The following is a 13,695-nucleotide window of genomic DNA, read 5'->3' on the forward strand; positions in this document are numbered from 1 at the left end:
GGGCATTTGTATTTTAAAAAAAAAAAAAAAAAGCAGCCACCAGCAAGTTACGGGAGAACAGAGCAGGCCCATCCAGCCACGGAGAGACGGCAGGTCAGCGAGCACCGGGGCCGTGCAGCTCGGTTGAGGCAGCCGGAGCCGGCATCAGGTTCTCAACTGGAACAGGCCAAAGACGGGACCGATCCAAAGGGAAGAACTGTCGAATTGATCGGTGCTGGTCCCGGAATGGGGTGGGTTGTGCTCACAAGAGGATGGCTTGGTAGCACCAAACAGCATCTGCCAAGAATTTGACTGAAGACACTCAGCAGCCAAAGCAAACCTGGCTGTAATTTGATTTAAGACAGAGAGGCGATGCTAGCTGTCAGTACCCGACTGTCCTCAAAGCGCATCTGACAGATGCGGGAAGTGGAGGAGCATGTGGAAGATGAGATGAGACATTTGTATTTGTCCTGCTCTTCCTCTGTCAACAGGCAGAAAATGTCACCGCGTTAAGGAGAACTCTACCTTGCTGGAGGAAACCAGAGGGGGGAATAACCTTGCCTGTTATTTTGGCAAGTACTTAGTTCAGCAGCCACTCGCGAGGATGCTTTTTAAATTCTTCACGCTTTCAAACATGCTCTTTAGCAGTGCGGTATTTAGAGACAAATTTCTCTCTGCTGTAGAGCTCAGACGTAGGCAAAGCACAGGAAATGGAGAAAGACCTTCAGAAAGAGCTCCGGAGCACAAATCCACCCCCACAAACACACCTTCTGAAAAACACTCTCAATATTAAATTAAGATGATTGATGTTACATTTTTCCCCAAGAACTTGCATCCGTAGGTACTGCAGTGCTAGAAGAGTGGATGAAGAACGAGTTGGATCATAGGTTTGGTACAGAAAAATAAATAATTAAAAGGGGGGTATGTTCAGGAGAAAAAACACTTCTTCAAAGGAAGAGGTCCACCCAAAAGCAAGATGCAAGAAAGAGACAGAGGCATTCTCAACAACCTGTTGGAAGTAAGACTAAAAATAAAGGACAATCTCCGTTCGAGTCAATCCCAGGCAGGTGTTTTCTCTGCCCTTGGGCCCAGCTACTGAAGCGACACACACAAGCCACGTACAGCCCAATAAAGTCTGCTGGGAACCGTCTCTTTCTGAGCTGTGCGGCTGGGCTCAGGACGCAGCCACAGATGCTGGGTACCCAAGGAGAAGAAAGAAGGAGACAGAGGATTTCTGCTACGGAAAGAAGAGTTTTGATGCTATTTCGTTCTTTTGACTTGTCAACAAGGTTTTGTCTCCTACATTGACAAGCTGATAAGAGTTTTCAACGTATCATCGCACATGCCAAGCACAAATGCTATCGTTTTTATGGCAATATGCAATAATCCAACCTCACGCTGGGTACCTATATGACTTTCAAATCCACACACTGAAGAATCTCGTTTTGGTGTATTTCAGGGACACTGAGGCTGTGTTACTCATTGCTGGATATACAAACACAAAGTTGTTGACACAGAAAATGCTTATTACCCTTCTCTTATAAAAGGAGAGAAGAAATGCCATTAAAAACCCACAGGTGAAGAAAGAATGAAAAATCCAGAACATCGCAGAGAACGGTTGTCTTGACCTAAAGGCTTCCAAACACTTTAAAGATTCAGCGTGAATACGCAAAGGCAGCAGAGTCCTGCGTGGGAAACAGGCACAACAGGACGGACTGCATGGCTGTGAGATAGCCACTAATACAAACTCTGTCTTACACAGTCGTTCTTCCCGCACCTAATTATCTCACCAGTATGGTGTTACCGTACCAGGAGCCTCTCTGTAGAAAGCCGGTACTGAAAAAAGCTGACATCTGGAGAACGTTCCCATAAGTTTTGTAGACTAATATTCCCTAGTAGAGGACCTTATGCTGAAGAAAAAAGAAACTACAAGAAAGTTTCAGAGATTTGTTTTGTTGTAAGCAAGCGAAATCTCTGCGCCGGCGTACCTGAATAGAAAGCAAAGTTGGAGCCGAGCGGACCACAACAGTTCAGGACGGTTTTGTCCTTCCTACGTGCAGCAGAGAAACCCGAGATCTGATGCTGTTCTGCCCGACATCATCCTTAAATCCTCCCTTCCTTTTGTGATTTCTTCTTCTCCAAATTCTTAAGCAGAGAATTTATTGTCAATGACACCTTGATTTCCAGAAGGGTTATTTGGCCTTAGCAGTACATTTTCAGTTTAGTAGCTCCGACGCTCCAGAAACCATGCTGTTGACCTGCAACACGTTGAGATCTCAGTGGAAAAATCCTGTCCTAACCTCAAGTAAAGAAATTTAGCACAGCCAAAAGCAGGACTTATGACAGACAGCAGTCCCAAGAGGTTGTATAATTCTCATACCAGGCTACAGCAACCAGCCGCATCTTGGCTTCTTCCCATCTCTTTCAAAATGACCTTCCCAGTAGGCAAAACTAGAAGGAACAGAAGGAGAATTTCCTGACCCCGGTACGTAGGAAAACCTTCACCAGTAATTCTGAGTAATCTCTCCCAGCCCTGAAGTAGACAACGGAGACGCTCTGTAACAAACTCATTCATGGAAATAAAGCTAGAAAGGGAAACATAGGATCAAGGGGGTTTTGTTATCTTTTGTTGCTAGCAATCATAAAAACCGCTCAACTTGGCACTCAGAGAGCGTCTTCTCCACACACCAGGCAGCCAGCAGAGCCTGGCCCAAACAACCACCCGCAGAGCCCTCGGCAGCCACGCAGGCGTTGGTGGCCAACCCTGTCTTCAAACACGACAGCCCTGACGCCAGGACGCAGTTTATCGAGTTTGTGCGCGCACACCACTGCTCTGCTCAGGGAAGGGGCCGGGATGTCCGTCCTCGGTCAGCCCCGTGCCGCAAGCCCCGTGGCACAAGCAGAAGCACTGCCCTCGGCACCAAGCAGGCTCAGCCCTTCAGATGGCACAAGAAGCCTGAACGCACGCAGCCTGATCTGTGGCAAAAATTAAACTTTAAACAGAGGAAGAAAATTTTAGGCCAGACCAATTTTTCTAGCCACAGTTTAGGGTTACTAAAAATAGAGTTTATAATGCCAACTGCTGGCAGGTTTAATGATCATAGAGGGATTACTTGTTCTGCGTGTCCTCAGGGAATCTCCATCTCTTCTTTGCACTGAAGTAGATTTTGACACTTCTTCCCATTGCACTGTCCTCATCAGATCCCACCTGACCTTCTTAATCCTTGATTGATATTAGACCATAAACAGTATTCCAGAAAGCTTGTAAGACTAACAAGCTACTTTCCTCCCCTCCCTCGTGTCCTAACGTACCTCACAGACTCATGGCCGTTTCTTGCAAAAGCCCAGAGCCCCAGCATCCAGACACGTCCCTGGTGATGGGGGCTGTCCAGGAGGACGCATGTATCTAGCAGACTTCTGATCACCTGCATCCATCAGGAAGGCAGGGTCCTTGGAGCTGACACCCTTACACTCCTGCCCCGGCTTTTGGTCTCTTTCTTTCTAGGTTGTGCTGCCGCGGTAGATATATTCCAAAATCACCGCAAACCTGCAGTCAGCTCTGAACGGACGGGACTGCCTACCAAACAGCACTGCCCTCCAGAACGCACCTTCCTCCCTGTGGCCCAGGTCTGTTCCAACCACCAAACCACCAGCCAGTGACATTTCAGGTGTCAGGGCCCAGCCCAACGCCAGCTACCGAGAGGTGGGCTCCTGCGTGATCCCGAGGAACCCAGCGCCGTCCCTGGAGCTGCTGGTGCCGCAGGGCTCCACGGCGGCGAGCACCCGGGGGGTGATGGCGTCACTTCCCAACTTCACAGCCCATCAGCCCCTTCCTCAATAAACAGGAGGGTACGGTCATAGCACGGTCTTGGAACAACTCTGCAAACTGCAATCCAAGTTGTAACACCCCTGAAGAAACTCCAACTAAAGTACCGCCACCTCTACTGGTGACTTACATGGGCTGCTACAAACATTAACAGTGAATAAACATGCAAAAGGAGCGGGAAGGGAGGCATGGTTCACAGCTTAAGCTAAATATATATTTAAGATTCCTAAACTTTGTTGGTTTATTTGCTTTAAAAAAAGTAAAACAAGGTATCTAAATTCTATGTTCTCTTTATCTTAAATCACTTATCCAAAGCTATGCAAGATCCGCCTGGACACCACCCAAGACTGCAATCTCAGAGACCTATTTATTTGTAAAAGAAACCAAACTGGGCTGGAGAAGAGCAGAAGGTTGATCAGAGGTATAAGAAAAAATAATCGCAGGAAAAGATTTGAAGAATGGGGCACATTAATGGCAAAACAATGCGTACTTAAGCAGACACAAAAAGGCATATAAAATGGCGAGTGGGATTTCAAAAAGCCTAAACTTCTACAGAGCATCTGAGAAGAGAACACTTAAACTGAAGAGTAACATATTTATAAACCAGTAAGATTAGACACTTTCCTACATCAGGCATAATTAGCTGTCTTGTGACACCACCGGCACAGAGCGCACAGCAGGGACCTGGAAGAGGTCAGATATTTACACAGAAAACAAGAACGGCCAGAGACACGCCAGGCAGGAGACACGGAAGCCCAGTGACCCTGCAGCCCCCCGCTGAGCCAGTGTGGATGCCCATGTCCTACACAGCCCATCGCCCCCGTGTTCGTGGCTCCCCGAGCACCCACGGCAGCTCTCCCTGCCCAGCCCAGCACCGCCTGCGCCCCACACAGCCCCACCACCTCTTCCCAGCCACACTCTTACTCCTCTTGGGCCAGAACGTGGCAGATCACATCGTGGACCTTGCACAGCCTTGGTGCACCAGGCTCGATGAGACGTCAACTGGCTGCTTCCCCCACCCTCAGGGACCATGTCTTGAGAGACTTGGCCTTGAAATCTCCACAGATGGGACGAATTTGGCAGAAAACATTTAAGTGGCTTGAAAGTGAGTACGAAACAATCAGAAGAGAAGAGAAACAACGGTTGCTTATGTCCGCCTGCCTCAGAAGAACAGTCTAAAAGCAGGGACCATGGCTCCTCCTGCATGGGGGCAGGAGCCAGATGAGGACCATTGGGCTCTCCCAAGGGTTGGTTCTTCTGTGGGTCAGTGTGCTACCACCATACCCTCTCCAGGAGCCCCGGCAATAGCTAACCAGTGACTACCTGCTACCTAGGGATGGGACCTTGCTGAAATCTAGGAGAGACATTACCTAAGCCCACAGCGGGAAAGTGTTATTTGAACATAGAATCATAGAATCACAGGGTTGGAAGAGCCCTCTGGAGATCATCTAGTCCAACCCCCTGCCAGAGCAGGGTCACCCAGAGCAGGTGGCACAGGAACGCGTCCAGGGGGTTTGGGATGTCTCCAGAGACGGAGACTCCCCCACCTCTCTGGGCAGCCTCTGCCAGGGCTCTGCCACCCTCACAGCAAAGAAGTTCCTCCTCGTGTTGAGATGGAACTTCCCATGGTCACGTTTGTGCCCGTTACCCCTTGTCCTGCCCCCAGGCACCACTGACAAGAGCCTGGCCCCGTCCTCCTGACACCCCCCCTTTCAGTATTTATCAGCGTTGATAAGGTCCCCCCTCAGCCGTCTTTTGTCCAGCCTGAAGAGACCCAAATCCCTCAGCCTTTCTTCATCAGAGAGGGGGTCCAGTCCCCTCAGCATCTTGGTAGCCCTTTGCTGTCCCCTCTCCATCAGTTCCCCATCCTTCTGGAACCGGGGAGCCCAGAACTGGACCCAGAGTGCCAGGTGCGGCCTCACCAAGGCAACATCCCACTGACCTGAAAGGGAACAGGATTGTACCCTCACCTGGTCACCGCAGGCTGGGCCCTGCAGTTGTACAAACTGTAAGCAACAAAACTCCCACGTCTTCCAAACACATTTTTCCACATCTCTTGAGATATTTTGGTTTTAATCAGTTCATTTTGTTTTGTTTTTCACGAGCAATTCTTCTTTTCTTCCTCCTCCATGACTCATTTTTCAAAGTTTCCAACAACAAGAGGAAATAATTCAACCATGTCTCAAGAAGCTCTCATTATTCCTGAAAAATCTTTTAACTTCCAAACACTGACCGCTAGACAAACAGCACAGAGGCATAGCTCCCAGGCTCCCGCAACACCTAACAATCTCAGCTGCCCAATTAGGCTGCCTTGTGCTTGGTTCCCAAATGAGGTATCGTTCAAGTCACTCCAAGGCGGGTGTTCAAGATTGCCGTGCTCACGACAGAGCACCTTTGGTAAAGCCAGTGCATGGGAACGTCCCACAGGGGACGGGGACAGCTCTGCACTGCTGGCTGCCATCACCCCCATCCAGCACATGATGGGAGATAACGACTCCTGTTCTCCAAACCCTGGTAGGATCCACACTCGCGCCTGATTACTTCCAAGGAACTTATGACCGCAGCGACTGGGAACAGCATTCACCCACTCTCACAGTCCAGTTCTCAGCAAATGCACGATGCTGGGGCCAAGGACAGTTTTTTAACCCATTTCAGTCCCTGGGAGAGTTAAAGAGTTCCTCGGAGGGGAAGCAAGAACAGTCAGCACACAAGGGCTACAAGAGAACTGGGAGAGGGAAGCACCAGGAGCTCAGAGGGCAGGAGGCTCCCGATGACTGCCAGCTTCGCCTGGAGCTGTGGAGAACGCGCTGGAGTCAGCGCCCATGGGACAGGGCAGCTCAAGATGAAGAGACCATGGGGATAATGAGCACCAGGAGATGCTCTGCAGCATCAGGTGGGACACTGCTCTCACACACACAACCCTCAGAGCCACCGAACCCTGGGATCCCTGCTCGGAGGATCACTAAAACAAGGCTAGCAGGCAGCACTCGTGACTAAGTCATTTCATTTGTTAGGAAAGAAAAAAAATCCATCTCCTTTTTCCAAATGAGGACTGGTCACGGTGCCTTTGATGTCTCACAGCCAGATCGAAGCAGTCTGCTGTGTTTAAAGCCTCACCAAAAAATGATTAAACCAGCCACGAACACTTATTTTAGAAGTTAGAAGAGATGAACCCTGAAGTCCGGAAGGTTCTAGAGCTGCCTCCCCACCAGAACAGCGGGAGGAAAGCGTCAGCGGTTTTAAAGCTGCAGCGTGACCAGTTTACAGGTGACTGTAAAGCCGTGCAGGGCCACGGTCTCGACTCGCTGGCCACGAGACTCCACGTCTGCTCTTCCAATGCCGGGAGCGAGAATAACGCAGAAGCAGCAGCCTGGCGAGGAGGCAGCTGCTCGTCACCCCTTTACTCTGGATCACCACAGGCACAGAGAGTTTGAGGGTGAAGTTTAAAGCTTGGGCTCAACCCCCCGAGTCACCTATGGCTCCATCTCTAACCCCCTGCACGGACCCGCCAGAACCGCCCGTCCTGCGGGGCGGCCGGGACCCTGCCGCCCAGCGAACCGCGCGTCAGCCACCTCTCCAGGTGCTTCTGGGTGGATAGAGAGAGTCCAGAGGAAACCAGCTGCCTGAGCATCAGAGACCGCAACACCCTCCGCTAGCAAAACCTGTCTTCATTGTGCAATAACAACCTTATTCACAAGTAAAATAATCCTCTGTACCTAAACAGCCTCCGGCACAACCAAGAACTGCTACAATAATAATGCAACAAAACCATAACCACAGCCAACAGAAACTCAGTTTGCCACTTATTTCACAGAGGGCTGGCTTAGATACTGCAGTGGGGAACGTCAATAAGGAACCACGCTAGAGAGGAAAGCCTGCTGTCGGATGCACATGGTAACAGTTAATTGAGAATAACTCCTCCTCGTCACAAAGTAATGAGACTCCAAAACCAGCACGTTCACAGTGTTCCTAATTTCTCCCTAGTTCCCGGGCTGGAGATTCAATCCTCTCTGTGCCTTGTCTCCGAACCATTTCTCCCTGTGACCTTGCGATTCCAGTGCTGGTGACTACTGGTTCTCCCTTTGCTTGGGGCGCTCACATCTCATTTCATTTCTCATTATCAGTAGCACGCAGATCAAGGACAGACTCTCCTCTGCTTGAATTCTTTAGCTATCTTACAAATGAAATAACTGTATTGATTATTGCCTTTTGTCATCCAACAGCTACCAGCACAGTTACAGTACAGACAAGACAGACCCTAACTGCCACCGTGCTCTTGAAACCAAACCAACTCCTACTGGAAAGCCCCAAGGAAACCCGTCCCACAACGCAAGGTTCGGTGCATCTCTTGCTCCACCAAATCCCACATGCCCAACCCTCCAGCAGAACCTTCGCAGGAGTCCCTTTGCTTTCAACAAGGAATGACACCTCCGAATGTAACCCTGGGTGAACATTCAAGGACCCTCAGCTCTCTCTCAAGAGCGCGCGCCAACAAGCAGCGTTTGCTTCGTGACAGGCTGTACACAGACCCTTGCGTGGCTCGCACACGGGTACAGAGGTATTTGTGTCACTCCACCTCAAACCATTCTCCGTCTTCACTGTAATTCTCAAGATAAAACCTGCCAGATGTTTTGCCATTCTCCTCCTCTCTGACACTAACTGCTCGCAGCCCCAGCCATCTGAAATCGCAGCGTTTCATTGCATTGACAGGATGGCTGCCCAGTCCCCTCACTAACGCATTTTCAGATGAGACACAGGCCCCATCACAGCTTCCGTGCCAGGGACCTCCTGTCCCCAGCGCTGCCATCCCTGTGGAGGTCTTTTCCCACAGCACGCTCCCGCCTCCCATCAGCTCCTCGCTCAGACCTGCATCTTCGGATGGGCTTCTCCCTCAGCATCACACTGAGAGCTCCCTCCGTGCAGGCCTCTCACCCGTGCGCATCTCCCCAAACGCAGCTCGTCTCATCAGGCAACTGCCTCCAGCAATTCTCTGACAGCACTCCCCAAATCCGCTCCCACCCTTCCCCGAACAGCTCTTCTGCTCATACCCACCACGCTTCAACACTTCCTCCAACTGCCACCTTCTCCCTCCAGGACCCTCCGCCCCCAACACTTCGCTTCCCGGGCAGCTCAGCGACTCCCCACCCAGCCGGCACAGCCTTCTCGGGACCCTGATCTCAAGTCCCCCAGGCTGCCCGTGGCCAGGCATCCTCTCAGCCCACGCTCTCCCGAGGCCTCTCACCCTGCATCTCGTTAGCCCAGGGAAGTCCAGCACCGCCCCAGGCAGGGACCTTCACTTACACCAGCTTCTACATCCCACAAGGTGGGAAGAACTGTCTCACACCCCGCAACTGAGGATCACCCCATTTCCAAAGCAGTCACAAGTCTCCCAAACACGACAAAGCAGCAGCCGCAGTTCGGCTCAGCGCGCTGGGTCCCAATTATCCCCATGGCTTTCCCAGTCTGCAGCGCCAGGGCACCCCACCCAACAACCCTCGCAAAAACTCATCAGCATCTCAAAAGCGGTAAATAACTGCACGCTGCCCATCTACACTGCTTGGAGATCTTCCATCAGCATGTCACTGAAGTGATTCACCTTTAACTCTTAATAAGCCTTCTCACACATCGAGCAGGCCAGCGGAGAGTGCCACCAGCCCGAGGAGCCACTGCCCATCCCAGCCCCTCTTCCTCCAACTGGCACTTCCACAACTTGCTTTCTCCCTGAAGAGCTCACAGAACGTGAATGAAGAAGGAATGAAAATGATTACAGGTGAATACGTGCATTAAGGATTCTGATGCAACTACTAAGGGGCAACACCAGGACCACCTACTGAACGCAAAGGCATGAGGAGATACAGAAGGGGGTGAGAGGAAACACTGGGTGAAGAGATGGGAAAAGCCCTTCTGACCCAAAAGCCCTGTCTGTCTGCTGATCCATCCCAGCCCCCTGGAAACAAACACCTTCACCCCACGGCCACAATGCACAGCTCCGCACAACAAACGCTCGTGAGCTCCAGCTGCCCCTGCAGAAAGCCCCACCATCTGGCACATCAGCCATCATGGGCACTGCGCGCCTGGCTCCTCCTCCGCTCGGGGGCAAGAGCACGTCATGGGGCAAGAGCCAGCCTGGTGGGACGGCCACCTCCACAGGGAGGTTCCAGTAGCCACAGCACAGGACTTGGAGGTCTCGTGTGCTTCTGAAGCAGCAATTGAGAGCGTGAAACAGCAAGCCCCATCTCCCGCTGCCAAGCTCAGCTCCACGTTACAGCTAATGCAACTAGTCAGATTAGTGGCTGCTCCAGCCCGCATCGAGAGTGGCATCAGCAAAAAAAAAGTGGAAGCAGGAAGATTAAAAGAAGATCCTTAAACTTTCTGTGAAAAACTGTGGAATTAGCCCGCTTGCAGAGGGAGCCTTTTCTCATCCCTGCCTGCTGGAAGCTGACTTATGACCTACCGCAGGGTTTCCATGTCTCTCCAGAAGCCTGCCCAACGTAACGGGCAGTACCATCATCCCTCTAAGCCTCTCCCTGGCAGTTCTGCGTCTCCTGGTTGGGAGTTTTGTTTGGGAAGCGCTTCCTCACCCACCTCCCGCCCGTGCCACTGGCGTCCAGACAGAGCTGGGCTGGCAACCGGGAGCCCGCAGCCAGCCCATGGCACGGGGCAGGAGCGGCTCTCGGGGCACAAAGTCAACCCCGGGCTGGGGAGAAGAGGGTTCAGAGAGACGCCCTCTTCTCCTGGGGGTCCCATCAGAGCCTGGCACCCACAGCCCTGTGTCACAGGGTGGGACTGACGATGCAGGGCCCAGCTGCAGGACCAGGGCCCCATCGAGGAGCCGTGGCCCCACACCAGGAAGCCCCAGGGCCCGACCAGCACCCCCGGACCCGAGGGAGGGACCCGTGGCCCCGGGGCTGGAGCTTACTGGAGACCCCCGGGCGCTGCTGCCCCACAGCCGGGCCAGGGCCCCGCAGCCCCATGGCCAGACCCAGGACCCCACGGCCACAGACGGGGCGAACAGCACTGTTGACCCCAGCCCGCAGCCGAGCGGGACGCCCGAGCCGGACCCCGCGGCGGGTGGGTGCCACCCCCGGCCCCCCGCCCGCCCACCCGGTCCCCGCCAGCGCCCGCACTCACCCTTGACGGCTTCGCCCCGGTTGAGCTGGATCTCGCCCTCGCCCTGCGGCGCGTAGCTCTTCACCACGATGAACTTGCGGCCGGGCACGGCGCTGTACAGCTTCCGCTTGGGCCCGCGCAGCGGGGCGGGCGCGGCGTGCGGCGTGGGCTCGGGGCCGGGCCCGGGCCCGGGGGACCCCGCCGGGCCGCCGGGGCTGTAAACGAAGACGTAGGTTACGGTGCTGATGCCCGGCAGCTCGCGGCTCGGCCCGCCGCGGCCCGCGGGCTGCGCCATGGCGGGGGCCGGCGGGGCTTCAGCGCAGCCCCGGCCGCCGCGGCGCCGCCCGGGCGCGGGCACCGGCTGCGGCTGGGGGGCCGCCGCCCGCCGCCGGCTCCATGGCGCGGCGCCGCCCGCCCCGCGCCGCGCTCCGCTCCCTCCGGCGCCGCGCCGCCGCCGCGCGCACCATGGCCCGGGGCAGGTGCCGCCGCCGGCGGCTCCTCCCCCTGCGGGCGGGGACGGCGGCGGCCCGGCCGCCTCCCGCCGCCCGCCCCCGGCCGCCACCGCCCCCGCCGCCGCCGAACCCACCCGCCGCCGCCGCCGCCGCCGCCGCCGTGGTGCCGGGGCCGCGCAAGGAGCCGCCCCCTGGCGGCCGGCGGGGGAGCCGGGGCGGGGGGGGCAGCGCCGGGGGGGCGGCTCCGGGGGCGGGGGGGGAGCAGTGCCGGGGGGTCCCGGGGGAGCAGCGGGCGGGGGTGTGCGGAGAGGAGAGTGGGGGGCAGTTTGGGGGGCAATACCCGGCGAGGCGGGGCGGGGGGCACTTTTGGGGGGGGGGGGAATGCCCGGCGAGACAGGGGGAGGGGGGCGAGGAGGGCGGTTTGGGGGGGAAATGCCCGGCGAGACAGTATGCGGGGGTGGCAGGCGGGGGGCAATGCGGATCGAGGCAGTGTGCGGGGGAGGCGGCAGTTTGGGGGTGTGCGGGGGGGCAGCTTGGGGGGGGCAATGCCGGTTGAGACAGTGTGCGGGGAGGTGTTACCGTTTTGGGGGCAATGCCCGGCGAGGCAGCGTGCGGGGGGCAGGTGAGGGGTGCGGTATTTCGGGGGCGGGGGGACGTGCGGGGGTGCCCAGCTGCTGCTGCCGGGGCGGGGAGCAGTGTCCTGGGGGGCGGGGGATGGCAGCGGTGCTCCCCGCATGGGGTGGGGGGGGGGTTCCCCTCTGCCCCCCGCCCTGCCAGCCCAGCGCCCCGCGGTCCCCCCGCTCGCAGCCCCCCGCACACGGCGGGGTCGGGGCTGGCAGCGCCCCAGGTCCCTCCCGCAGCCCCCCCATCCCCGTGCTCGCAGCCCCCTTGCCTGGCAGCCCCCCTGATCTGCACTCGCAGACCCTGCTAGGGGGACATTCCCCCCCGCCGCAGCCCACAAGTCCCCCAGGTCCGTGGGGCAGCGCATCCACAGCCCCAATGGGGCTGCCCTCAACCACCCTCCTGCTGCCCCCCCTGGAGGGGCAGGGACACAGCGGGGCAGGGGGTCCCGTCCCGCAGACCCCCCTGCTGCCTGGTGCCGGTCGAGGGGAGCAGCCACCGTGCCAGGAGAAGCTGCACCATCTGCGCACCCCAAAAATGGCCATACCCTGAAGGACACTGCTCCTCGCAAAGCGGGGGGCAGCCAGGAGAGGGGACGGCGTCCCTCAGCCTGGGACAGTCTCCGCTGCCCCAGGAGCACCGTCACCATCACGGAGCAGCGCTCCAAGGGTCACTCAACACCCAGCAGCAGCCCAGGAGAAGGAGCAGGGCTTCGCATCTCACCCACCCACAGGGTGCCCAACCCCCCCGTCCAACCCCCCACCCGCAGGCGCCAGAGAAGGCACTGCCACAGTGGGGACGGGGACAGGGATGCGCGCCGTGACCTGCCCGCCTCAGCCCTGCTGCTTCAGTGCTGCGTTAAGTTACAGTCCCCTCAAGGGAAAAAACACTTAATAAGAAATAAATAGCTACCCTTTCCTTATAATACTTCTAAATGTCACTCCAGTATCATTTTTAGTCAATGCAGAGATATTAAAGACCAGCTCAGATCTCTGAAAGGCCCCTTTATGTTTCTAGAAGCAGTCACGAGAAGCATGCAGAAAATGTAGGTATTGCAGGCAGCGCACAGAAATATCTGCCGGGTGCAGCGCGCCTCGCCGACGCCGCGGCCCCGCACCCTGCGCATGCTGACCGGGGGACACGCAGCCCCCCGGACCTGGCACCCGCGGGGCGGGCGGTGCATGGGGGGGTCGCTGCAGCACAGGGCCGTGAACCCCCCCAGTGCCGCTGGGTGCCCACACAGACCTGTCAGCAGGGGGGACCCGCTGCAGGCATTTGGCTTCTCCAAGGTACCCACTACCAGCCCACCCTCCCCGGCTGGGTCACCAATGCCACCAAGGAAGCCACCACTAAAGCCACAGAGGAACCCACCACTCCACCGCTGATCCTGCACCTCGGCACCCTCCAGAAGCTTGATGCACCATCGCTGGTGCATTGTCTCAGCAACAACCTTGTACCTTCTCCAAAGGACCCACGATCAGCCCACCCTCCCCTCACTGGGCCACCAAAGCCACAAAGGAACCCACTGTTCCACCCTGACCCTGGCACCCTCCAGCAGGTCTATGCACCATCACTGGTGCATTGCCTCAGCAGCAACCTTACATCCATCATTTTTCGTGTGATTTTTTGAAGATGCCGCTGCTGGACCAAGAGCCGGTCCTTGCACGAGCAACGTGAAGATCAAAACAAGAGCCCCGAGTCCCCACG

At 56.2% G+C, this 13,695-nt stretch overlaps 1 protein-coding gene across 4 annotated transcripts in view; it reads right to left on the bottom strand.

The window, feature by feature from the left end:
- SHANK3 (SH3 and multiple ankyrin repeat domains 3) overlaps positions 1-13,695 on the bottom strand; it is a 383,847-nt gene that overhangs the window by 189,029 nt on the left and 181,123 nt on the right. For all 4 annotated transcript variants that reach the window (XM_054200170.1, XM_054200186.1, XM_054200177.1 and 1 more), the window contains one exon: positions 10,937-11,130. In XM_054200170.1, the coding sequence (XP_054056145.1) occupies positions 10,937-11,130 (194 nt within the window). The remainder of the gene's footprint in view (positions 1-10,936; positions 11,131-13,695) is intronic.

This window comes from Rissa tridactyla, chromosome 1 (assembly GCF_028500815.1).
Source record: "Rissa tridactyla isolate bRisTri1 chromosome 1, bRisTri1.patW.cur.20221130, whole genome shotgun sequence".
NCBI lineage: Eukaryota > Metazoa > Chordata > Aves > Charadriiformes > Laridae > Rissa > Rissa tridactyla.